The sequence below is a fragment of the Copadichromis virginalis genome, linkage group LG9 (genome assembly GCF_057382275.1).
Source record: "Copadichromis virginalis isolate Kocher_CV1m ecotype Utaka linkage group LG9, C_Virginalis_male_GT1.1, whole genome shotgun sequence".
Lineage (NCBI taxonomy): Eukaryota > Metazoa > Chordata > Actinopteri > Cichliformes > Cichlidae > Copadichromis > Copadichromis virginalis.
The window spans coordinates 26,813,763-26,840,258 of record NC_140626.1 but is presented as its reverse complement, the minus strand read 5'-3'; the positions used below and the strand labels follow the sequence as shown (position 1 = coordinate 26,840,258).

General features: G+C 40.7%; 1 protein-coding gene across 4 annotated transcripts in view; it reads left to right on the top strand.

Moving 5' to 3' along the window:
• Positions 1-321: 321 nt before the first annotated feature.
• rttn (rotatin) overlaps positions 322-26,496 on the top strand; it is a 36,862-nt gene continuing 10,687 nt past the window's right edge. For 2 of the 4 annotated variants that reach the window (XM_085468522.1, XM_085468520.1), the window contains exons 1-37: positions 325-498; positions 771-958; positions 1,274-1,463; positions 1,646-1,726; positions 1,803-1,893; positions 2,133-2,247; positions 3,759-3,909; positions 4,195-4,363; positions 4,976-5,166; positions 5,412-5,527; positions 6,430-6,597; positions 6,682-6,894; positions 7,941-8,053; positions 8,146-8,272; positions 8,608-8,733; positions 8,980-9,096; positions 11,105-11,244; positions 11,856-12,027; positions 12,112-12,211; positions 14,153-14,238; positions 14,782-14,899; positions 15,487-15,583; positions 15,675-15,740; positions 15,880-16,071; positions 16,921-17,163; positions 18,524-18,680; positions 20,235-20,401; positions 20,807-21,026; positions 22,093-22,221; positions 22,367-22,477; positions 23,267-23,425; positions 23,808-23,885; positions 24,624-24,822; positions 25,002-25,099; positions 25,185-25,272; positions 25,595-25,796; positions 26,145-26,235. In XM_085468522.1, coding sequence (XP_085324648.1) covers positions 468-498; positions 771-958; positions 1,274-1,463; positions 1,646-1,726; positions 1,803-1,893; positions 2,133-2,247; positions 3,759-3,909; positions 4,195-4,363; positions 4,976-5,166; positions 5,412-5,527; positions 6,430-6,597; positions 6,682-6,894; positions 7,941-8,053; positions 8,146-8,272; positions 8,608-8,733; positions 8,980-9,096; positions 11,105-11,244; positions 11,856-12,027; positions 12,112-12,211; positions 14,153-14,238; positions 14,782-14,899; positions 15,487-15,583; positions 15,675-15,740; positions 15,880-16,071; positions 16,921-17,163; positions 18,524-18,680; positions 20,235-20,401; positions 20,807-21,026; positions 22,093-22,221; positions 22,367-22,477; positions 23,267-23,425; positions 23,808-23,885; positions 24,624-24,822; positions 25,002-25,099; positions 25,185-25,272; positions 25,595-25,796; positions 26,145-26,235 — 5,100 coding nt within the window. In that variant the 5' untranslated portion in view covers positions 325-467. Of the gene's footprint in view, positions 499-770; positions 959-1,273; positions 1,464-1,645; positions 1,727-1,802; positions 1,894-2,132; positions 2,248-3,758; positions 3,910-4,194; positions 4,364-4,975; positions 5,167-5,411; positions 5,528-6,429; positions 6,598-6,681; positions 6,895-7,940; positions 8,054-8,145; positions 8,273-8,607; positions 8,734-8,979; positions 9,097-11,104; positions 11,245-11,855; positions 12,028-12,111; positions 12,212-14,152; positions 14,239-14,781; positions 14,900-15,486; positions 15,584-15,674; positions 15,741-15,879; positions 16,072-16,920; positions 17,164-18,523; positions 18,681-20,234; positions 20,402-20,806; positions 21,027-22,092; positions 22,222-22,366; positions 22,478-23,266; positions 23,426-23,807; positions 23,886-24,623; positions 24,823-25,001; positions 25,100-25,184; positions 25,273-25,594; positions 25,797-26,144; positions 26,236-26,496 lie in introns of all 4 variants that reach the window. The other 2 variants (XM_085468523.1, XM_085468521.1) reach the window with 2 other exon arrangements.

Sequence of the window (26,496 nt, the reverse complement as noted above, 5' to 3'; positions counted from 1 at the left end):
AAAGACACACTGTTTGTCTCAGGTCGATTTATTCTTATTACTTTTTAAGGTGTTTATTTATTTTTTTGCAGCTGCTGATAATTTATGGTCCCTCGGGATTCTTTTGACCCTTTAGTGGCGTATTTATTTTAAATGAATGAAAATGTTATTATGTTATATTATGATTATGTGATATACGAATATTTTACTTTAAGTTAGTTGAAATATTTCCTCCAAGGTAACTTGTGTTAATGTAAAATAAAATAGAGCTTTAATTCTGCAGTGTATCAGTTTTCCTACACCGTTGCTTCAAGTAAACGCACCCGGTCCTGACCTGCACAGGAAGTGGAGTGACGCTGGCGCGGTAGTTGAAAACAGACGTTGTTGACATGACGCTGGCGAACAACAGCTCAGCAGATGTACAAACCTCGGTCGAAGCTTTTACTTAACTTTAACACAGGAGAACTTATCATAACTTGACACCGAGCATGGATTTATCTTCCATTATAAGGAAAATGGGTGCGTTGAACTGTTAGCTAGGAAAATACCGCGCAAGAAGCTGACTATAGCTTACTCTAACTAATGATGACAAAACCCGTTAGCCGCTAACAATAGCAGCTCCCTCTCAACTTTTATATGTGGCTGTCATTGTTTGGAATAACAGCACTTAAATTATCATGAAACTGTTTAACTTTGTAAAGGAACCCCGAGTCAGGGAACCTTAGCTGCCTTTGCTAACTCTGCTCCAATTTTTCCCCTGTTTAATATTTTTGATTTCTCATAACTTTCAGGTCACTCTCTGGTGGAGATAAGAGCGCGAGCATTGAAGAGCATCTTATGCAAGCTGGATCTTTCCCTGATTTCCGTCCATGATATTGTCCAGGAGAAGATGCTGTTTGTGTATCTTCTGGAGTGGTTCAATTTCCCCGAGGTGCCAATGAAGGAAGAGGCCCTTGAATTGCTTTTAACCTTATCAAAGGTAGATAAGAAGTATACTGATAATAGATGCAACGCAAGGTGAATAAATCAAGAATTGTAGGTAGAGAAGAGCAGTCTGCCAGATGGCAAATTACACTCGTGAACTTTAAATGTAATTTTGGCCTTAGCTTCAGTATTTTTTTCTTTTTCCAAAAGCTAACCAGGCTTAAAATGCATAATTAATGAAGGATTTACTTTTGTTCTGATTTTCACCGCATGATTCCAAAACCTTATGTCACCTGTATAAAATTTACACAATATCAAACCAAGACATATAATTTCCAGTTTTCTGATTATGCACTATTGTGTCTTGGAGCATCCAAGTGCAGCCCAGATGCTGCGAGACGTTGGGGCGGTGGACTTTCTCACCCAACTGTCTCCTAACGTGGAGCCCAGCCTGCGAGCTGTCATTGATGGAACCCTGGACCAGCTGTTCCACCTACCAGAACTCCTCCCCAGTCGCGTAGTTGTCTATTCACATGGACCACGTACTACATCTTCAAAAGGTGTTCAATGTTAGGCCAATTATTTGTTTAACTTTAGCATCTGTCATTCATAAAATACTAAATTTTCACAATATGATATTAGAGGCAGTTTGGTTGAAATGGTCTATATTACCAAACTGCTTTAAACTTTCTTGTACGGAGATATTATCCCAGCTACAAGTCTCGTGTCTCTGTTGTTTCAGCTCAAGAGGATTTGCCTAAAATGGGTTATTTCCACAAGAGCATGCCAAATAATATGGATATACCGCCTCACAAGATAGCAGGTACCTTTCTAATGTTTTATGCATGATATTTTTGTTTCCTTAAAGGACTCATGCTTTATCCCTCTGTGTTATATAGAGCACGAATCTGTGAGATGTCTGAAGTTTTCTGTGTTTCCATGGCTGACTTTGACAAACACAGACAGGCACATACTTTCTTCCAATGAGAAGTAAGAGACAAATGCATGTCTTTAAGTAGTAGCATATTACACTTTTCACCCAGTTTAATTGTATTATAATTAGCTTTGTTTTTCAACCATTTCTGAATTCAAACCTGTTTTTATTTGATGCCCAGTTCTATACATTGCATAGTATTTGTGTTGTTCTTTACTGCTGAAATTCTTTGTATTAATCAACTCCACAAGCGTGTGAGACTAAAAATAACTCTGTTGTGGTTCTTTTGAAACAGTTCCTTGGGGAGCAGCAATCCCAACCTAGTGCGAACGACTTGTGAACTTCTGTGTGATGTCATTATGCAAGACTTTCCTGCTGAGATCTTTCTGCAAAGACCGGGCATTGTAAAGGTATTGAATCTGGGTGTTTTTTCACTGTTATTGTGTACACATGTCTATTGTCTCTACATTTATGCTGGGGGGTTTGTAGTTTTTTTGTTTGTTTGTTTTGTTTTTTATTTTTTTTTAACAAAGAGAATGTTCACACTCGACCAGAAAGAGACAATGCTGTAGTGATTGCAATTTCCATTATTTAATTATCAGGGCATTAGAAGAGCTCTCACTGTTTTTATTTTATAGACTCTATGATTTTTAGCAACCATCATGTGTAGTGCTTATGTTCAGAAACGATCTCTGTACTGAATACAAACGCTGCTCTCGCTTGGTTTGAAAATGCTTTATTCACTGTCGGTTTCCTAAGAAATGAAGTTGAAGATGCCAATCAAAAAATCAGAGTCTGGTTTTATTTTCTAGCCAAATGGTATTCACATTGATTAGATGCAGTGCGCTGTTTTGAGTGGCTAGCGTGACCAGCTCATAGCGGATTTATAGGATGGTCACTCCAACCACTGTCAAAATAATAACCTGTCAAATGGTGTCCTTGAACAAAGCATCCATTTATAATTCTGCGTCCCTGATCTTGTAGGAGGCTGTGAGGCTCCCGAAGGCTTACTTTGGTTGAGCAGGTACTAGATTGCTGCTAGGATGTAGTTTTGTCATGATGTACCTCTTGCAAGGTGTGAAAGTCCTTGGTAGAACATTTTGCTTCTTCCCTCAAAGGCCTCCTTGAGCAGCAGAGTTTCTGTATAACAGGACGCTGTCAGGCACAGCCTTTGAACAGTTGTCGCCCTCGATGGCCCTTGCTGGCTTCTGCTGGCAGCTGATCCATGGGGTCGTAATACTCAAGTCTGCAATGAGTTTCCACTTTGTACAGCTATACATACTCCGTCTCCATTTCTTTTAAAGCGAGCAACACCGTGTGATGTATCTCCCCACTGTCATCTTGGTAACAAAGCACATCAGTTCTGTGAGCTCTTTTGTTTCACTGGCATAAAAATAGTTTTGGGGGAGACATCATTTTGCCCTGATGAGCCACAGTGAATATTACTATTTTGCTAATAAAGTGGTGCATTAAATTACATCGGTCTCACGGTAGCATTAACATACTGTCACCCAGCAGTGTCATCACCAAAAAAGAAACGATTACAGAAAAGTACTTCTTGTGGCTTTACTTGGTCCTCTTTCGAGCTACTGCAGCCATTAAGCAAAATTAAAAGGCTTGAATTTAGATACATGACATCATTAGCTTCAGAGGGCAGGGAATCTGAACTCTGAACAAATTGCTGCTTCAATAATTCAATTCCATTTGCCCTTTTTATCCAGTGAACTTTATTACGGCTTTTCTGTCAGTCTTGACTTTAAGTCTGGTATACAGTGTGTTTGTCTCGGCGTAGCTTTGTAAATTGACTAATATGCAGTTTTTACACAATAAACCTTTATTGGATATTACAAGGTGTTCATCCACTGAACACCTTAGCAGTAATGTAATCTGTTATGCCGTTAATGTCCCGTTCCATTTGCAGAGCCTTCTGTCCCTATTGAGGCTGGGTCCAGGTAAAGAGGAGTCAGACTACATCTACTTGTCGGCTCTTTCCTGTCTCCGGCAGCTTTGTGTGGGATTAAGAAGGCGGCTGCGCTTTCATCAAGACCCAAGCTTCTACTCTGCGAAACAAGGTAGCGTGCCCTTTTTACTTGTTTTTAAATAATGATATCAGTATCTTCCACTGTCATCTATGTGGTGATTTTTCAGCTATTTTTGCATGCTTATATAAGTAAATCACTACCTGGTATCTATCACCTCTGTTAATCAGCTGTATTTTTCTTGTAACTCAAGTCTAAAACTGATCTAGAACATATTGCTTCCACAACGTGAATTCCTAATTTTTATATTCACAAATCAATGTCTAACAAATATCAAAGCATTTAACTTATTTGTTTTATTTATTTGTGGGTGCGTAGATCCAGTTTCTCAGAACTCGTCCTTCTCCTACACCCAGGAGGTTCTGGGGACCCAGCGTTCGGGGGCCTCCTCTCCTGGGTCCGAGTGCTCTCCCCGGCCTTCTTTAGTGGGACGCACAAGCCAGAGAGCCAGAGGAGATGGTCAAGATGGAGACGCAGCTTCTAATAGGTACGCGTATGAAATCGACATGACTGTATGTTTGAAATATATACTTAAAAAAAAAACAATAAAAATGTGTCTCTTTTTGTGTATCTTTTCTTGTTTAAGGTATTGTTTGCATAGATGTTAGTAATCATATTGGCTCCTAGAGTAGAGACTCCCTTTAGCTTTTTGTCACACTTCTGAGGCGTGCGTGGTATTACGTTAGTCATTCTACTTTGCTTGTAGAAATGATATTCTTGACGTGATTCAACATTTTCGATTCTTTTCATTAGGCTTAAGAAGTGAGTCTTACATTTCTTTGAGAATTTGTGCACAGTAGGGTTTTCTGCGGCTTTGATAATGACAAAATCACTAGTGACGCCAGCAGCCCACACAAGACGATAAAGCAGTGTGAAAGAAAAGAAAGACTGTGAAGGATGTTCTTCTAAATATGAAAACACTAGGAGCCCTCTAGCGGCCGGTCTGTAGTGTTTAAAAATCAGGTTTGATTCATGTGATGGCATATTCATTTTTATGTTCCATCCCTATACAGCGGATACGTCACTCCTTGCATTTGAATGGTCCAAGAACAGATCACAAATTTACAGTTGTCTTTTCGTCTGTGTGCAATTCATCCAGTGGCAGCTCACACAGAAGTGGAGGAGCAGTCCAGGCCCCCAGACAGATGGCCCATTCACCTGCAGATGTGGCCCATGTGGAGCTTCCTGATCTGGGTGTAGAAGATGTGTTGGAGTTGCAGTTACGGCAGCTCACTTTGGCTCAGTTTACTGTTGCCTCTATGGAGTGTGCCATACCACTGCTTAAGACAGGTAAGTGTCAGTATGCTTGTCTTTTTCAAATGATCTTATTTGGTCAAATATGAGTGGTAAAACTATTTTTTAAGCCATTAATCAATAATCTCAGTCTCAATTGTTTGTTTGTTTTAATTTTTTGAACTTAAGATTCCCTCACCTGTTTCTCTACATTGACTGGATTCTCTCCATTGTTATTTGATCACGTCAAAACATTTCTTCCGCTCTTGCTTTGTTTTCTCTCTCACTCTGCTGTTTCTCAGAAGGTTTGCATGCTTTCCATCGCGTTCTGGAGCTGCTGTGTGACGCTGTCCTCCTGCTTGGGGACAGCGTTTGTGAGCTGGTCTGGGACGATCGCAGCCTGGCGGGGATGGAGCTGGCAAGTCAACACAACTCATGACAGCCTCTTATGTAGATGAATAGACACTTCAGTGAAAAGGGGAACTGACTTGGCCACCAGACAATTTGCCACAGACACACAGGCATACGGTACTCGACTGTCAAGGAGAACTGCGGGCACGTGATTGAGCATTATGTGTTATATAAAGGTTACAGAGGCTTTCTGCTGGTTATAAAGAACTTCTTGCATACATGCAAACTTCCCATCTGTACCCTTGGGTTTATCCCAGCACAGAATTGCAGGGCTAGTAAATGTCTTCATTTATTACATGCATAAAGTCCGCACAATAGATTGTGTTAAACAGGTGTATTTTTTTTTACCATGCAGAATCATTTGTTATCTTGCATGGCTGTTTTAAAGGGTATGTTCCTCTGCAGGGGGATTTACACACTTGTCAAGTCCAGGCCCCTGTGGCCCTCTGCTGTTTAATACATGCCCAGAGCCTTGCAGCCTGAGAACTATTTTGTCATCTTTATGTGGAGAGCAGCTTTTGTGTGCCAAACCTCTAGGTTTTTCCTGTGGGAATGGACCAAACTGTTCATGCCCGCCTCAGCAATGCAGAGGGCATGTACTGCCCCCTGCTGGTGTTCATCTTCCATTGAACAATTTTTACACCCAGAACAAAGTGGCTGAGAATAGATTGTTCCAATTTATTCATACAGAGATAGGGTGGATCTGTATCTCGTCCCAAAATAACCCTGAAATCTGATTACATTCAATTCCTAACCCCTGGAACGAACAATTTTTCTCTTGGCTCGCAGCCAGAAGCTGTGTCTTGAGTGTGTGTGAACATTCACACAGTGCGAGTACATGTGCACGTATTGGTGCGTTTGTGTGGCAGTGTGTGTGTTTGTCTACATTTTTGCTTGTGTTTATTTTAGAAAGAGAAGCTGCAAACCTGCATGGAGCTACTGGGGGATATACTGAGCTATCACCACAGCTGTTCAGTGGATATTCCCAACAATTCTCAGGTTCACCATAGAATAGCCTACATAGGCGCTGCCATATTTACCATTAAACTCCTACAGACCATCCTCCCACCCGAGAAGGTGTGTGTGCTTGTGTGACAGAATCACTTTGATTCAGTTACTGTTTTCCATTTGAAAGTTAATCATTCTATGAACATCACACAGGCTAGTGACAATCTCCCAGAAAACACTGCAACAGCTCTTTTCCACTTATGCTTGGACACATCATTGGGAAGTTTGTTACCCAGCATGCAAGAGACAGCAGTGGCCTACTTGGAGCAGGTGAACTCGGACAGCCATGAAATCTACAGGAGGGTGACCCGAGCTGCCCTCTGGATGGAATCCACTTGCATCTTTCTCAGGGAAGCACAAGCGGAGGTATAATCACCACATCAAATACAAATACTAGGCATCCTTTATACGTATATATATATGGATACACTACACACTGATCAGGCATAACAATATGACAACTGACAGGTGACGTGAGTAAACGTGATTATCTCAAAGGTGATGTATTAGAAGCAGGAAAAATGGGCAAGCGTAGGGATTTGAGTGTAAGGATCAAATTGTGATGGCTAGGCAACACGTCAGAGCATCTCCAAAACTGTAGCTATATATGTCTGTCTGCAGTGGTCAGTGTCTATCAAAAGTCGTCCAACGAAGAATAGTGCTGAACCAGGGACAAGGTCATGGGTGGCCACGGCTCATTGATGCACGTGGGGAGCAAAGGCTGGAGCAATTCAAGAAGATTGGCTGGTTTGATGAATCACATTTTCTTTCCCGTCACATGGCTGGCCGGGTGCATCTTAGGATGTGCCTGGGGAACACCTGGCACCAGAATACACTATGAGAAGAAGGCAAGCCGATGGAGGCAGTGTCATGGTTTGGGCAGTATACTGCTACGAAAACCTCGTGTCCTGGCAACCATGTGGAAGTTACTTCTAAATGCACCACCTACCTCAGGTCCAGACAACGTATAGCCTTTCGGGAAAATGGTGTTACCCCATATTCCCATAGGCCTCTTTCTGCAGGATGGTGCGCCCTGTTACAAAACAAAAACAGTTCGGGAATAGTTTTAGAAACACAACAACACGTTCGAGGTGTTGACTTGACCTAAAAATTGTGCAGATGCCAATCAAACCTCTGTGGGATGTGCTAGACAAAGACATCTGATCCATGGAAGTGGATCAGACCTGGTGCCAGATTCCACAACACACCTTCAGAGGTCTAGCGGAGTCCATGCCTCAATGGGTCAGAGCCGTTTTAGCAGCAAAATGGGGACCAATACAGTGTTAGGCAGGTGGTCATAATGTTATCCCTGAACAAAGTATATGATTATATATGACTATAGTGAAGTCTTTTCAGACTGTATCTCATCACTACTTGACTGTTAATTAAACATTGTATTTTTTTTTCTCAAGGGGGAGAAGAATTGGCTGGAGTTAGTGGAGCTGGCAGACCAAGCCATAGATGGCCTTCCATTTCACCAGCACTTGCCTATCATCAAAGAATGTGTTCACATTTGCTCTTATCTGTAAGACATCAGATCTGAAGTCAGTCATAGTAATGACTTTTTTTTTTTTGCTAACGAAGTTAGTTAAAATCCATTTGATTATCTTCTTATAGGTGGAAGTTTGAACAGCCCAGTCCCCTCCTCCAAACGGAGAGCCAGAAACTCCTCCTCAAGCTGCTGGCCCATCCTTTACTGCCCGTCAAGACAGAAACATATGAATGCACTTTAAACCTGGTCAAGGTTAGAGCAAGCCATCTTATATAGACAGTCATTGTTTGGATGAGTGCGGAGGGTCATGGTTAAAATATATGAGTGTGATATAGCCTTAATGTGAGCCTGTTTAGTGGGGCACCCATATGTAAATAAGTGGGATGAAGATGGATGAGTCACAGCTCTTTGACAGGCCACTATAAAAAACCCACTTGACATTTGAAATCAGTCTTTCTTTTCATTTTGCCAATAACTGACTAGAGTGAGTTTCTACATTTAAAGTGAATTGAAACTCTTATATGCGAGCACAAGTGAGAATAGTGAGAATTTATGATGTGCTCTGGTGTGATTACATATACCCCTAGGACTGCCTTGGCATCCAGAATGCGACACGTCAGGAACCAGGGGCATGTGCTGGAGTTAGCTTCCTTCTCCACCACAGGGTGCTCTATGAAATAAGCACCTTTGGACTCCAAGATTCGGCACAAAAGGTAAATGTACTACTTATACCTTTCAAGTTTTAGACCTTTGAGAGAGCTCATTCTGATAATGGAGTACAGTCACTCACAGGTAATCATGAGATTAAAAGCAGAGGGGTTTGTGGAGGGGGTTTGGACATTACATGCTAAACCTGTGTAATTATTCAGACATTTCAAAGTTGTCACATGGAGTACTTGTTAGTAGATGTTTTATCAGCAATGCCTTTGTGAACTCAGCACTTTACCTGTGATCTATAGGTGAATGCTCTTGCCAAGGATATCCTGCTATTCCTGCTCAAGGGACGATTGATGATGACAGCATCAGCCTGGGACAGATTCAATGAGGCACTTTACCCGGTCATGCCCATATTACAGGTGTTGTAATCTCTTCAGAGGCTCAGTAGTATTTGCACTGCAGAGCTCATAAAGCGCACATCTCATTGGAGCTTATTAAACAATATTTATGGAAGGGAAGAATGGGTGTATGTTGCCTACAATGAGAACAGCTATGATCAAAAGTGCAATATTAGCACTCTTGGACCACAAAGACTGTGCATTGAGCTGCCAGTGAGAAAAATTTGGTTATTTTCTCATTTACATATTCTGTTATATTGTTTCCTTTTTGAGTGGAGGGGGAAGAGAAACAAAAACTTTTTATTAATTGTTCAGTTCCAGGGAACAGAAAGCCAGGAAATTCTTCATGAATAAACATGAGGCTTTGACTAGGCTGTCAAGTAGGGCTGGGCCATATTATACCGTTCACGGTAATACCGGTATAATGTTAGGCAACAATAGGAAAATGAAATATCGCGATAGAATGGGAGTAAAACGCGCATGCGCAGTGCCTTTGTTTTCATACGCACATGGCCGATTGTTGAGTGAAACAGATGAACCAGAATTGGTTTGTAAAAATGGTGCAACTTCCGTGATGTGGAACTGGTTTGGTGTTTGTCCGTCAGATACACGACAAAGCACATTTTTTTTGCAGAACATGCAAGCGGCCGTTGTTATTGTCATATTTGTCGGACTAAGATGCTCTTAAATCTGGGAGTAATCTGGGTTCTAAACTCCGTATGCTTCAGGTCAAACAACACTGCAGCATCACTTAGAGTTAAAAACTGTCTAAATTCTTTCATCTTTAATAAAACGATCAGCATTGCTGCTTTACCAGGTGTAACTATAAAGTTTAACTTCCAGGCATCCATGAAAACAAAAGTTATTACATTTAACGGAGTTAGAAGTTACCAGGAAGCTAGCGGAAGTTAGCTCGCTAGTTTCGCTAGTTACCTAAGCATGATATAGCATGTTCTGACTGAGAGATTTCTGAAAAAAATCAAACGTACAGCTCTGCTATCACTTCCAACATAAATGAAGACAGGAAACTAAACAGCAGTGACGTTTGTAGGGTTACTGAAGTTGGGCTAGCTGGTATATAATGATGTGCTACGTGATCGCTAGCGACACAGCTATGTTAGCATAACATAAACAGTGAAGCTGGAGGACCAACACTAACACTTTTCCACTTATAAAAGTTAACGTGAAGGTTCTTCATGGTTAGAGACAAATGCAATCGCATGGCAGGATGCTGTAAATGGACCAAACTTCAGTCAGGAGAACAACTGAGATAATCCATCCACAATACGAGGTTAGTCATTACTATACTGCAACAACATGGGAATAGAGCAGCTGCCAGAGAATTCAACATTAATGAATCAATGGTACAGAAGTGGAGGAAGCAAGAAGAATGAGTTTAATAAAGTTTGATTTATCTGACTGCTTTGTTTCGCTTAATGTGCCTTATAATCCCGTGCACCTTATGGTCCGAAAAATACGTACTGCACACTGCAGTTTAATGTTGCAAAGCACCTCTTTTTAACTTCAGTGGATATTATACATGGTTATGCTCAGGATGTGTCAGCCCATTTCTACTGGAAATGCCTTTTGGTTAAACTTTCAGCAAGGAATTTGCATTTGCACTGTTACATTTTTATAAAGCTTTAATGTACATAAAAACCAGCTTCTTGTTTAAGTGAAAATAAATGGAAGGTTGTCTTTTTGCGCTAGTAATGTTGTGGAGTTGTATTTTGTCTCGCATCAATTATATCGTCGGTTATATCGTTATCGCAAAATTTCAAATATATATCGTGATAAATATTTTTGGCCATATCGCCCTGCTCTAATGTCAAGTGTGATTTAATTCAAGAAGGCCATTCAGAGATGGGCCCACCATGTCAACAAGAGACAAAACGAAACCACCCGTAATCAAAGTGATGCATATTTTATTTACTTTTGCACCGCTTTGCTGGAATTCCCCATTGTTTGCTTTATTGTCTGCCAAGGCAGTCTTGAGAATTGTGTGTGTTTGTGTGTCTGTGTGCGGCAGGGTTACGCCAGCACCGAGGAGTCACTGGGAAACTGCGTCCTGCTGATAAGTGACATGTCGGACATGGCAAGAGACAGTGTGTTCCCAAGTACAGCCAAACTAAAGGCGGCACTGCGACTCCTTTTCACTAAGCAGCCCGCGTGAGTCTCTTCTCTGGGTCTTTCCTTTGTTGCTCTTTCTTGTTGTTTCTCTCTGTGCTCGTTTGAGCATTTTGTGCCTGCCCGGAATTGTGTGCATATCAGAAATGTGTGTGTTTGTGCCTGTGATGAGTATACTTGGATGTCTGGCATGTTTCTTTTCTTTTTTCCGTTTTCCTTTCGTGGAGTTGTTTGATGATTTTGACGTCGGTTCTCGGGATTATTTGTTAGCCAGACAAACACTCAAGAGCCTGAAAATGTACTCTCCAACTTGTGGTGGGTATATTAGGCCTCTGTGTTGCTGTCAGGTGCTTGTCATGTCAACCAAATGCTCTTCGAGGCCTGTGTAAAACACTTTCTCATCCGGTCCCAATCTATGAATATTGATAGAAATGGAAATCAACACCAGAGAAGCCCTGGTAAATTCTGGCAGCAAGTAATAGAGCTGCCGCCTTCACTGCCAGCTATTTCTTGAGTTGTTGTTTGAAAAATCAAACTGTAAATGTTTTTTTGTTTTGTTTTTTTTGCTTCGCCGCATGAATTAGGTTGTTTTGCAGCAATTATAAGTCCTTAACCACACCTGCTTATATTCTTTCATTATTCATTATTAACAGTGTGAGAATAGCAGCAGTGCAGCAATTCCTGCCCCACCTCACTGGAAGCGACGATTCAAATACAGCCCGGCCAAAACTGGATCAACAAATGATTGCCTCGCTCCCCAACCTCTTCTGCCTTAAAAACCCTTTAGACATCACACTTGATACCAGCAAGAAGTCTGTTTTAAAGGTATAATCCTGCATACATAGCACAAAACTGATGTGTGCACTAATAAAAGTAAGTGCTTACCTATGTGTTTATTTTATGTCTTAGGTGGAATCTGTTGAGAAGCTGTTTAGTATCCTCTACTCAGACATGGTTGATATCACCTTGAAAAGGTCAGCTGCAGAACAGCTTTCTGTGGTGCTACAAGGTGAGATATCTGTAAAAGCTATATTTATAGTAGTATTATAAACTCATCTTTTGTCTGATTTTAATATTTTTCCAAGTTAAATATTTGTTCTGGCAGGTTAAAGCTTGTAAAAGCAACTTATCAGCCTTCCTTTGCAAGTTGCTTAATATTAGATTAGACTACATATGTAAAAGTATATTTTAAGATCCTTCTGTCATTGTCTTTTTCCTCAAAATTACATATTTAGAAGCTTCTTTTTTTTCAATTATAGTAATCCCTTCATGTCTTAAGTAGCTTAAGATTTGTGCTCTTGCATTGAATCTGCATCATGGGTATGTCTTAATCGCAGACCTTTTTAAAACTCAACGCCATAACTTAAACTATGATCTAACGTGCACTACTATAGGAATGTGAGTTGTGTCAACATGTAGTTACGATGACTTTGATTGGCCCGTTCATTACTGCCATTTAATCCTAAGTTACTACTCAAGCTACTTCTTATGCCATCTTTTTTTAATCATCTGGAGGAAAACTCCACTGCTGACTAGTGTTTTGGCAGCTAAATTGCAGAGCAACAGAAGAACGGCAAGTGACATCAATCACTCGTGTAGGCTATGCTCCACCCTCTACATATACTTTGCACATATGTATAACTCACACATTTAATGCACCGATTTGTCTTATTTGACATGTGAATTGTGCTAATATTGCTGCTTCACCATTTGGATGCCTGCTCCAATCTACATCTGTGAGCCCCAACAACAAGTTTTCTGGCTATACAGTTCAATGCAAAATTTAATTTTTTATTTATGTAGCTCTGAATCACAACGGTCACCTCATGGTGCATTATATTATAAGGTGAAGAGAATTCAATGATATCGAGAAAACCCAAACAATTAGATGACCCAAGAGCAAGCACTTGGTGACAGTGGGAAGGAAAAACTCCCTTTTAAGAGTAAGAAACCTCAGTTAGAACCAGACTCAGGGAGGATCGGCCATCTGCGACCGGATGAGGGTGAGGGAAGAGACACACTGTGGAAGAGAGCCAAAGATTAATAACTAATAGATTGTTATTCGTTTCCTTCTGTATATTATTATACAGAAGGAAATGTACTGTCTACATTCAGCTCTTTCAAGCGAGAGAGGGGGAAAAAGCATGGGCTATATTCAGCAATCCACATTATCTCAAAAAACTGTCATCGTCAGCTGACCATTTGCACAGAATAAAATGTTATTCTTTGCAAGTTTTACTTACAGTAACTTGGTAAATTGTCATCAGCTCCTCTGCTCCGTGTGTGTCTGTTACACAAACACATGTATTGGAGTTTGGAAGACACATGCATGGTGCCACTGAGAGCAGATGAGAGCAGCGAAACAGCATCAGAAACTGTCACACTGAGCTGGAATGAAACGAATGCTCATAGAAAAGATGAATCCTCAGCTTATCAAACAGCAAATAATGTTTTGCAAAAGTTAGACAGATTTAGTTCCTTATTGTCAGCTCTCAAAAGTTGGAACTTCCCTGCAAAATGACAGAACTTGTTCCTTAGGTTTGTAATGAATAAAACCCTGGTGGTTTTCAGATACACTGCTATTCCACTGTGAGAATGCTTCGCTTCAGAAAAAAATGCTTTTTATTTTTATTGAAATGATTTTTTTATTGGGAAACACTGACTTTGGTGGCGCATCCAGGCCAGTTTTAGAATGTGATAATACAAGGATTTAGAGATGTTAATTTACATCTGGATAATTGATGATTTGAATGTCTTATTACTCCCAGAAAAAGCTTTGCAAAAACTGCATTCACTAAAATGTAAATCAATTATAAAAGTCTGTGATACGCAAAACGCTGTGTTAAAACTACAATTTGTAGTAAGGGCACCAGTGTTTGTTGTTTCCCAATACTTTACTGTGTGTGTGTGTTTTGACATATATTGAACGGTTTTCTTTCTTTCCCTTTAGACACAGCAATGCACCCAGTACTAAAGAACCTTGGAATAACAGATAAAGTCCTTTCTGTAATTATGGAGTGTGTAAATGGCAACAAGGTAAATAGAAGAAACAGACTGTAGATGCTTACTGAAACAGTTACTATTGAAACTCAATAACCCAAATATATAAAGTCACATGTTGTCTCGTTTATGTATATGTCCATGTTTATGTGTTCACGTGAGTTCATGTGTGGATGCAGGAAAACCACTGAGCCGTGAATGATAGAAGGATGAAATGGCGTGTATAAATATTGTCAGACAGGCCCTGGTCAGCAGTGATTTCTGGCCTGTAGTTGATGCAGTCTGCTGACCATTCCCAGGCTTTTAATCAGAAACTGCCGAGGGTAATCGTCCAACATGTCTCGCTACATGGATGTGGAGTAACAGGGCTACAGAGAATGACTTGTATTTGTTCCCAACCTCCCTTGCCTGCAACCTTCACAGTCACAGAATTTAGGTATAGCTTATGCGAGCTGACACTAAAGAAATCCTGTGCATTTGTGAGAGGCAGAACAAGGCGAGGCCGACTGGCAGCGTGTGCCTTTGTTTGTGTTTTCCTTGCAATTAAACACCGAGTGAGTATGTTGCTGTTTTCCCCAGAGGTTTGATTGTCTACTGGAGCCTTGTGTATGTATCCTGAGAAAGCTGGTGTACGCTGATCCATCTCTGAGGCACAGCCTGGCACAGCGGCAGCTCCTGCTCCTCACACTGCTCAGGGGTACATTCACAAGACAACTCATTAAATAACAGCTACACACATTGTGTCGAGTAGCTCGGGGCCATATTCTCAAGTCATCCACTGATGCATAGCTTTTAACCATGCTGTCACACTGTAGTAAGTAGCATATTAGTATGATGCAACTTGTTGCCACAGAGCTCGGCTCGGCAGCAGTGCACTTTTAACAGCTTAGTCTTAATAGTAGTTGGTAATATATACAGCAGCTCTAATATTTGTTGCATAAATTTGAGCTAAAATGTAACTTGGTTTATAAATTAAAAGACATTTAATTCAAGTGATTTTATGTATATTTGCGTAATGGTTTTAGTCAGGTCTAGACAGAAAATAGAGCTTTATTGAAATTTATTCATGCAAAAGATATGCAGTGTTTTAAACATAACCACATTTTAAATTCAGTGGAGTCTTACATTTAATAAGAAAAGTGTTTGCAAGTTTATTTTTGCAAATAAATTCTTGCAATATAAACTACTACTTCACTATTACTTCTGTAATCTTCTTATGGACTCAAGTGATAAAGTTCTGGATGTCATTGTTATGTAAATTGCCTATTTTGGTCTTCATTATAGCATCGTTCATATTGAAGGAGAACAAAAGCGATGGAAGTGAGATTGCTGTTCTGATGAGTTTACTGCTATTTGATGAGATCGCCAGCACTGACTTATGGTGAGCATAATTTTCCTCTCTTTAAATTTCCATTTGTGCATGCGTTAATGTTCATCCTTTTAATACTGCAGTGCTCTTTTTCTGTCATCAGGTCTGACACGTCCACCACAGAAGTGAGCGTCACACCATTCTCCCTGCCATTGGCAGTAACACGCAGGTAAGACCTTCATAAACTTCTGGAGGTCAGCAGCAGTGTTAAATATTGCCTTGTGCTTCGTTGCCACTTTTTTTACTTCCCTGTCATTAAAACACTTGACAGACAATATTCACAGTTTTGTTTTTAATCTTTCTTCAAGGTACAACGTTCCATTTCAGGCAGCAACTCATCATGCTGTTAGTCCGTACCGCTGCGTACTGGTGCCTTCGTCTGACCTCCAAACTCTTAACCCTGCCCGCCAAGCCCTACAGGTGGCCTGGAACACTGCGTGGCATTCTGGGATAGATAACCTCCTTCAGGAGCTTTGTGGCATTGCTAGAGATGTCAGCGAGTAAGCTCCTTCATATTTCCAACTGTATATGTGCAAATGTTAGGTGTGGCCATTGTACTAATGCGTTTCATGTGTGTTCTTTTTTTGTGTTTAAAAATTAGGATTAAATTAGAGATTGGACACCATGGTAGATGAATGTTTCTGTGTCAAGCAAAGTAGTCTAGTAGACTGCCAAAGAAACTTACCTGAGCAATAATTCTGTGACAGGATTTTTTTTTTTTCTTTTTTGAGAAAAGGCTTTGAGTTATAGATATCACTCTTTTAAAACATTCCCTGTTGTAGAGCATTGCGGTGAAGTTTTAGATTCAGCCTTGCCATCTTGTGTTTCATCTGTCTTCATTTACTTCTAATGTGACCTAATTCAAACAAATGAGAGTGTCTCTCCCAAATTCAGCCAGCTTGATTACAGCACAGATGTTTGAAGCACACCATGGATGGATTAGTCCATCTTAAACTGAATTTCACACAATGCTGTGACTGGGGAAAACAGCACTTGTTTAAGATTGATTAGTCAATAAAATAGACGGGTGTCTTCTTTGTACTTAGTGTTTATGTGAAGTATAGCTATGTATCAAAGCGATCAGCTTCAGATATTGTTGTTTTTTTGTTACCACACTCGAAAAAAACATGGCTACCTCTGCTTTAATCAGTTGTAAGAAATTCTCAAAACTTCTGATGAATCATAAATGTCTCATCCCACTAGACTGGTGATCAAATATGACTGTTAATGCAGTCATTAGTGATTCTGAGGCTGCTGCTTAAGCAATAAACTTGCCAGCTCATCAGTAGTCATGCGCTTTAATTTGGAATATATACATTTTTAAACCATTAACATTGTATTCCCCTTAGATTCCATCCCGACTTAAAGCTGTCAGAAACACAAGTTTTGTGGCTGAAGGCAGTGCACCTTCCCACTGCGCTGCAGGATTGTATCCAGGCCATCGTCACCGCATCAGGGCACAGTTCTGTGGCCTCTGCTCTCTCCAGGCTCAGCATCTACCTGTTGATTGACAGGCTGGCATTCCCACACATTCCCACCTACAGATGCAGGGAGACCCTTCACTCCCTCAGCTGGCAGGCTGCAGTGACCAGGTACACTAGATAATTATAATCAAGGATTTATGAACTTTTCTCACACTGTTACCAAAACCAGTAAATGTAATCCTGTGTGTAAAATGTAAATAAAGATAGAATTCAAGGATTAAAATTCGGTATAGGCAATATGTCAAATATGGAAAATGAGATGTGAAATGTTTATACTTTTAAAAATGCACTTTATGTTGTAGCACAGGCAAAAACTGAGCACAGACCTGAACAATATATTCAGGTCTGCGAGCAGCGTACGCTTCCATTCAGACAATGTCTTTTTCAACTTGCTTATTTCAGCAAAACAATGCCAAGTGACATTTGTGAATGCATTATAACAGCATGACTCTGTAGTAAGAGTGCTAATTTGACTTGCCTGCAGCTCAGACTTGTCATCCATTCAACACATTTGGCACATTATGAAACCGAAAATATGACAAAGAAAGCCCTGAAATGTTGGTCTGCTCAAATCCTAAGAATGCAAAAATGGAAAAACATTGTGCTCTCAGAACTACAGCAACTGGTGTCCTCAATTCCTAAACACCTACAGAGTGTTGTTAAAAGAAATGGTGATGCAACACAGATATAAGCTTAGCCGAATGAGTGGGTGACATCCAATTCAAAATAAACATGTATTTTTTCAACATTGTATAAATGTTTTTTGAACTATTCTCCCTTAATTTAGGATCTGAATAAGCTGGAAGCATTGTGTTTATTTATATTTACACAGGTTCTCAGTTTTTTTGGAAATGGGTATTTAGCAAAACTGAGTGAGACATAGACACTCATCTGCCACTTTATTAGGTACACGTGTTCATCTGCTTATGAACGCAAATATCTAATCAGCCAATCACATGATGGTAATCCAGTGCATTTAGTCACAGAGATATGGCTGAAGTGTTCAGGTTGCTGGTGGTGTAATAGTGTAAAGCATATCTTTTTTTCTTGGCACACTATGGATCACTTAGTACCAGCTGAGCATAATTTAAACACCACAGCCTACCTGAGGGTCATTGCTGGTGAGGCCAACAAATCTGCAGTAGCTGTGTAATGGTAGCATGTCAGTATGGACCGAAATCTCTGAGGAATGGTTCCAGCACCTTGATAAATTTGTGCCACGAAGAAGGAGAATTAAAGTAGGTCTGAAGACAAAAGGAGGACGCAACAAGGTACTAAAAAGTGATGAATGAAATGTAATACTTCAGTAACAATGAAGACATTTTGGAATAAGTCTCCATAAACACAAACTCACATATGTCAGTTATTTCTCTGATCTGATCAGTGTTATTCAATCAATGTTATTATCCTTCTCAACCATGGTTTTTCTTCTAATGTTGTCTCTTTCTCCTCCTCTTCCTCCCTGCAGGTTTCTCCAGGTGCGCCCAGCCTGTGTTGAGGATGAAAGGTTGCTGGTGGGCATCATTGCATTTTTGAATGCCTACTTCACGCAGATTCACACTGAATTTGCGGCCGACTCAGAGGACGAGGACCTGCGCTGGATACTGGAGCTACTTCTCAACCAGGTACACATCATGACATGTGTGAAAGAAAAACCTCACTTTAAAAAAAAAATCATTATAGTTTCATTTCATTTAACAGGAGCTATGCTGTTTAGCATGGTTCAAACACAGACAGCTACAGAGTTTGTAGTGATTACTGTTTACTTAGCCTGGCAGGGCGAAGGACACTGTCTCAGCTGAACTCTGGACACGCACACACGTACACATACAGACATATATGCACATGCTGATGTACACTCCCCCCCCCCTCCTCCTCCAAATGCCTTCGACACTTATTCCCTTCCGATGCTGACGGTGGATCAAGGAAACCAGCGCATAGGCTGCAGGCCCGGATGTACTGTCTACATTGGCTGTCTCTCATCCTTTACCCATCCCTGAGCTTGTTGTGTGTTTCTCTGGTGTATTAAGAGTGGAGCTCAGTCTGGGGGGAGTTTTTTTTTTTCTCCTTATCTTTCCTCATGTGGTGCATTTGCCATTGTTATACCTCTCTGACCTGTCTTCCCCATGTGATGTTTTTGTGTAATGTATGTATGGTCGGAGGGTAAGATGGCACCGCCATTGCGTGCAGTATGTCGGCAGCCTTAACATGAAATTTCCCCTTGTGGGACTAATAAAGGTATCTTATCTTATCTTACTAATGTCCAGCCATTTTACTTTAGTTAGTTCCTAGTTTTTTGGCACAGCGTGTACACATTATTTTAGTTATGGATTCATTGAGCACTCTAGTTTCCCATTAAACTAGTGGCCATCTTATCCATACATACCTTACTCATCTTATTTATGTGTCACACCATAGCTCACCTTGTTAGTACCATTAAAATATGTGTGTATGTGTTTCCATTAGCTGGTAATCTGGTTAGAAGCAGAAAGCTATAAATAGGCAATCAAAGCATGGATAAATCACTCACACACAAACACACACACCGTCGCACAACCATATTACTTTTTCATAACTGAAAATGGTTTCGTAGCTTTCTACCTCAGGCCTGTGGCAGAGATTATTTCCTTATTTCCTTAAAACAAAGTCACATTCATAGTTTTTTTTTTTTTTTTTTTTTTTTATACCTTAACAGAAAAATCATCTCACTTTTTCAGTGCTGCTTTTAGGATTTAATCAGTTTCACCTTGGCTTTCTCATTAATGTGTGTGTAAACAATAATTCCTCCCCTGGCAGCTAACGAAGACTCACACTGAATGCCTGGCAGGGGTGAGCAGTGCTGCTCTGACTTTTTCTGTAATTACTGAGCTGTTTCAGGAACATCTGTCACTTCATAGACTTGGATTAACTACCCACTCTGTGTGCACTGCTCAGTATGAAATTCTGCTGTTTGGCATTGCAGAGGCAGGTTTTTTAGGGAGAGAAGGAGGTGGTTGCTTGCATACACTTCTCGCCCTTCTCTCCATAATACTCCATAAGTCAGTTTTTCTTTTCTCCCTTCAGTTTAAAACCTCTATAACTAAAGTAAATACACTCAACACTACTAGCTAGGAATGCACAAATTATGGGGGTGAATTTAAAATAATTACGTACAATTCAACAGTATCCGTATCTTCCAGGATGCTGTGTCTCTGCTGAATTTGCTGCTTGGTGTGGAGAACCAGACCTCAACTCAGAGCACAGGGGAGCATCAAGAAGTGAAGAACCATGTGAGCCAAAGACTGCAGAGAGAGCTCACCCACTTCTTTAAAACCTTACTCCGCTGCCTATCACACACCACTGACAGGTAGGTTTTCACAGACACACTTGTGGCTTCCTTTGGTGAAGTCACATATGACAGCCAGTGGTTCTTTTTTTTTTTTTTTAGATTAAATAATTTGAACTTTTAAGTAAAACACAACTTTGTAATTACATTGGACAGGTTAGATGTTTTTTTTCCTTTTTACATTATAACGTGATGCGTATCATTGAGATTTATCTGCTTCTAACATATCAAATACTTTTTCTCCACTACAGCTGAGGCATTTTTTGCCTTACCAAAACATTCAGCCATATTTTACACAAAATACCTTTTTGTAGTGCTAGGTATAAATAATTCAGTCTTTATCGCTCTTTTTCTGCCTTTTTTGCCTTTTTCTGTCTGATTTGCTCGCTTCTGTCTTTCTCGTTCTCTCCTTTCCTGTCTGTCCAGGCTATGTTTGGCATTAGCCGGCCCCTTCAAGAGCCAGCTGGCCGTCCGTTTGCTTCAGAGCCTGCGGGTGTCTGATGCACCGCGTTTTTATGGCCTTCCCAGCCTGGAGAGGACACTGCAGGGCATGATCAGCGTGACTGCCCAGCCTGGCTGGAGCTCCCACTGCCCTGACCTGGAGCCCAGCTCCCTTTGCTCCAAGTATCTCAGTGGGTTATTAGAGGTATGTGTTTGTCCATCAGTTTGTATTTGCATGTGGCATGAGTGTCAAGTTCTTTGTCTGCACAGTGTGTGCGCATATGCTCGTGCGCTGCATTGGCAAGTGCCGAAGCTTTCCCCCCTCTCATCAGATACGAGAATGCCTACAGAAATGAAGAAAAAGGCAAACAGAGTACTTTCTGTGGAATTAATTAAAATTAAGCAAAAATGTGGTTACGGGACATGAATAACAAAAGGTAAAAAACATTCATTGATTAGACACGCCACACTGTGAAGATGCTGATGAGATTAATCAACCTTGCCTATTCCATCTGTTCAGCTGTTCAACGGTCCATAAAACAATAGCGTAACTCAGTGTAGACCAGCTTGCACAGCAGTCCAGAGCACAGAGGTGTCCACATTTAGTTTTGCTTTGAAATGAAGACCCCCAAGGAACAGACAGCTCTGTTTACACGGGAACAGCCTTTTGTTTGTTATTTGGGGGGCAGCTTTTATTGACATAAATTAACATTTAATGGAGACTGAAGGTTAATTTGCTTTTGCAGTTAGGATTTGTAATGGCAGCTTCGGTCTCTCAGATTCCGATATCGTCCTCTTTCATCGTCGGCTTTTTAACCTTTTCGCCCGCCTCTCACCTGCTATAGATCACCTCGTTGACTCCTCCCCCACCTCCTCCTGGCAAAGTAGAGGCCCAAATCTCAGCAAGCCTTGGGCTCCTCTCTCTCTTCATCTGCTCATATGTGCAACCACACATCCTGATGGCACACCAAAGCAAAAATAATTAGTCTCAGCTGTATTTAATTTTCATTTGGATGCATTGGGCTGCATGACAAGCATACAGTTTGCATTAACACAGAAGCAACTACCGGTACTCTGTTTGCTCAACTGACTGTGCCTTTGGTGTTCACACTGAAAGTAGGTGTAGCATTGGATAACAACTACATACCAAATATGAACGACCTCTGCACTGTATCTATGTCTTTTTAGATAGATAGATAGATAGATAGTGTCATAATCTTAATTGGCACATAAGGATATAATATTTCCAATATATTCTGTTATCTACCCAGGTGATATCCTCATTTTACGTTGAGTGGGGTGGCAACTCCTTGTCGTTCATGGGGAAAGGTGTTACCAAGAATGCAGTCATCTGCTTGCTTCACTTGTCTCATGAGATGATGTCTGAAAACAAGGACAAGGCAAGTGTCAACATACTGCAGTATACAGCAGAAAACATGCTCTAGAATTGAGATCCTACTGTGTTTATAGTTAGTGAACACTGTTCTGCAAATTATTAAAAGATGTTGGAGTAAAACCGAAGTGTTTTTTTTTTTCCTGCACTAGGACATGATTCCACAGTGGTCTTTGGGGAATGAAGCAGCTGCCGAGGAAGCCAGTTCCTCTCAGCTGGGTTTAGCATGGTTGATCCCGTTATGGGTGGACCGAGATCAAGAGGTAATGAGCGCCACTTTTATATGCAAACATAACACGAAAACTATGTTTACTGTGTTCGGTTGATTATTTGTTTGTTGGAAATAAATCCTAATATTGTTGGAAGGCGTGTTTATGTCGCTTTAAATGGTACGGAAAATGCATTTGTGGTTTGAGCAGCAGCGTTATGCCCAATAAAAACTTTCCAAACAGCTTATTCTGTTACTGACTCTTAATTGGTGTTGTTTATTGGACAACTATGTAATTTATTGCCAAGTAGCACTGTTACAACAACGAAATAATCAACCAAACACAAATGTCCTTACTTTTTGGGCTATGTTTATTTAGTGTTTATACTTCAATATATGAATTTGCTGTAAGAGAGTAAAGGAGTTGAGTTTACATTTGATTTTTCACCTTCATTTTTTGTAAACCCTGTCTGTTTTTAAAATAAAGCTTTAGATGTTTGGCTTCTGGGGCGGGGGAAGAACCCTGTAACAGTTGCACAAGAGCTCACAGGCATAAAGGAAGTACATGACAGCTAGTCGTACCAAATGCACTGCTCAAAAATGACTTCCCACACAAGTCAGTCTAAGAGGCTCCCTTGACAAAGAAGACTATGTTTTCAGTTTAAATGTCAGTATGATATTATAGTAAAAATAAAAACCACCATGACCAAATTCACATTTATTGCATTAGATGTGTACCATAACATTAACATGTCATGTTTTTGTTTTGTTTTTTCTTTAACAAAGCTTCATCTCAGTGTTCTCTCTTCCTCGTTTCAAACGTGGGTTTATTCTTTCATGTCAGGTGAGATTTGCCAGTTTGAGTTTGGGTGCAGCTCTATCCTCGATGCCCAGCGGGTGCCAGGCTCTGTGTGCCAGCTGTCAGAACATAAGTGGAGGCCTGTGGGGCACATTGCTCAACATCCTCTTGGATCAACAGGAGAGCAGCATGGTCTGCAGAGAGGTACAGTGTTTGAACTGCAACTGTGTTGACTGTTAAAGCCAGAAATATTCTGGGTTATTGATTATTATCACTAATGGTTTAACCTGAGGACTCTTGGGTGAATATATAGAACATGCAGAGGTGATTAGTGATAGGTAAACTATGAGTTGCAGAGTATATATGTCTCAGTGGAAGGAAAGCAAATTTCATTTTCACCTAATGAGTGGTCAGAAAATGAGTCTGGACTTGAATGTATTACCAGCCAAATAAAGGCAGATGGCACTGTTGCTGATTTAGTTTAAGTTGACTCAGTGTGTGTGTGTGTGTGTGTGTGTGTGTGTGTGTGTGTGTGTGTGTGTCCTTTTTTTTTTTTTTTTTTTTTTTTAATTGTTTGTGTGTCTAGGCTGCATTTATCCTGCAGAACTTGCTGGTGATGCCTATGCCTGCCAACGCAGAGGAGGCCAAAGACTCCCACTGGCAGGTCGGCAGATCTGCCAGCCAGTTAAAAAGCTTTTATAGACCATGAACTGTTTTCACTTTCTCTCTCATTTGGTTTTTCTCTCTTTATATCCCCTCTCTGTCCCTCCTTTCCATTCCAAACCATCCTCTCCTCTCTAGCCCTGCAGGGTTCAGGGGTGTTGCTAGAACTGAAGCTGTACTGAGGGTGCAGGCTTCCAGCACTAAACCCCCCCAAAAATCACATTTAAATCTGTCAAAACATCAAACTAATTCAGCATGCCATTACTCATCAAGGGAGCTGTAAGTCAGAAATTGAAAAAAAAAAGAAGAAGGTATCGTGTGTTCTTATCTTATAAAAGCAAAGCTTGTTGTTTACTAAATCTGATGCACACAACATTGCAAAGTACAAAGCAGGCCAAGTGCAAAAAAAAAGAAAGCAGAAACGGTTACACTTGCTGCCTAGCTGTGCAGGGGCTATATGAAAAGAAAAGAAAGATCCAAAAACAAAATAAAACTAGGACACAAAATGTCATCCTGTAGCTATGAAGTGACATTTGTAAAATGAATGAAATGTCTTACATCAGTGGCGCAACTTAACGAATGCCCTCAGCCTCTACACTTTGTCCTTTTCTTCAACTCTCTTTGATTTCTTTGTTTTTAATTTGTAAATTTCAATGGGAATCATAATTGCATCATAAAAATATAATGTTTGCATTAAATACTGAAACATCTATTCTCCTGTCGCCCTCTCATCGTCCAGCACCCGTGTGTTCGCGATGAAGTGTCTGGGGTGTCTTTGGTGGGTCTTCCAGCACTGCAGGCTCTGCTCTATCACTGTCAGTATTTCCAGCATGTGGGTCTCTCTGCCTCCAGTTGTTACTGTGGCAGGTACACTTTCTACATCCAGCCTCGTGTTGGCTCTCACTGTGGCCCAAGACTTCAGGAGAGCGCCTCATCGGGTAAGCTAATTCTTTTGATTTTCCTTAATTACTCTCTTCAAGCCTGATAATGTGGATTTGTTCCAGCAGTACACATCCACACTGACTTTCATTATTGATTTTCTTCCCTTTTTCCCCCTACATTTTCTTATAACACTGCTGTAATCTGTATCTGTTGTTTTGTTTATATGCTTGTGTAGATTCTGAGAATTCTCTGTGGCTTTCGGGACGCAACCCACCAGCACCCACAGTCAACTCCAGCAGACCCTCCAGCTCTCTCTCCACCTCTACCACTGTGGTCAGCGCAGCAATATGCATACCAATAAATGAACCGCTGCATTAAAGTTAAATGGATCCTCACATCTTAATGTTGTCCATTATAGATAAGAGATTCAAGGCCACACTCCCCAAAGGCTCCCTCCCCACTGAGTATGACACAAGATACCCCTGTCAGCAGACTGATGGCTCAAGGTACTGAAATGAGAAATGTCTGTGGATAACAGCCTCAGTAAAACTGTGTGTTTACTTCTTAGTACTGCATAAACCTTTTATTTTTTCCCTTCTGAAACAGCGGCTCTCAATATGGCTACTGATTGTCTTAAACTAAACCAAGTTTTGTGTTTATGTGAGCATCCTAAATACACAGCTGAGAAAGTAGTGCAGCTTTTCTTTGGTTTACTGCTTTTAATTATGTGGTCAGTGGTTGGTAGCCAGAGACAGAGATGTGATTTACAATATGTGAACCCTTTTTCAGGAAGTGTGTCTGTTAGCCCTCTATTGATGTGTCTCGCAGGCCAGAGCGACACAGACACCAGCAACTCTATTACCTCGCAGGACTCCCGACAGGGCGAGCCCTTGGCCGTGGAACCCGTTGTCAAGGTAACGCCTGACCTCCTGACGGCCCACTGCGGCCTGCTGACCAACCTGCTGGCCATCCTGCCAGACTTCACCCTCACTGCCATCCGACATAACCAGCTCCTTCAAGCTCTGGCCAGGTAAGAGGTCACATGCTGAGTCCACATGAACACCAGCTCAACCACCCTTGATGTATTATCATCTTAAGCAAGCATTGATTTAAGTGTTTGCGCTTTTAAGCAAATAATCATTTAAGGGAAAGACTTGTAAAAAAACAAAAGCAGAAAGTTTTTGTCCTTGTAAACACAAAAACCATAAAATACAGATACAAAAACTACACCTTGCATTCCTGCACCGTTTTTTTTCACCATTTAAATAAAAGTGTGCATATTTGACTACAGAATTTGCGTTAATTGTAGCCTTAATCCCCCTCTAGCTGGTTCCTTGCAAGCACACACTTTCTCCATCATGTTTATTTTCTTCTTCAGTCTGGTGGCTCTTGGCTCCGTTGAAAAGTGTCTGACTGAGCTGAAGACGCCAAACATCCTTCCAGGAGAGAGAGAGGACATCAAACGCCAGGTGAGGATTACTGCGTTAGATGCATCTAAAGAAATTTTTCCAACGTTTTTAACATTTCTATTATTATTATATCTTACCACAAAAAACTGTGGGCTGGTTTGAAAAAACAAAGCAAAACAGTGCATTTGAGTGCAGCACGAGGTTATCTAAGAGCATCTCCAGATTTCAGTGTGGGTGGAATACTAAACAAGCTCATATTCAAAACATACCATTGTTTTGGACATGTTTTTAATCATATGATTTTTTTTTTTTTTAATTTTA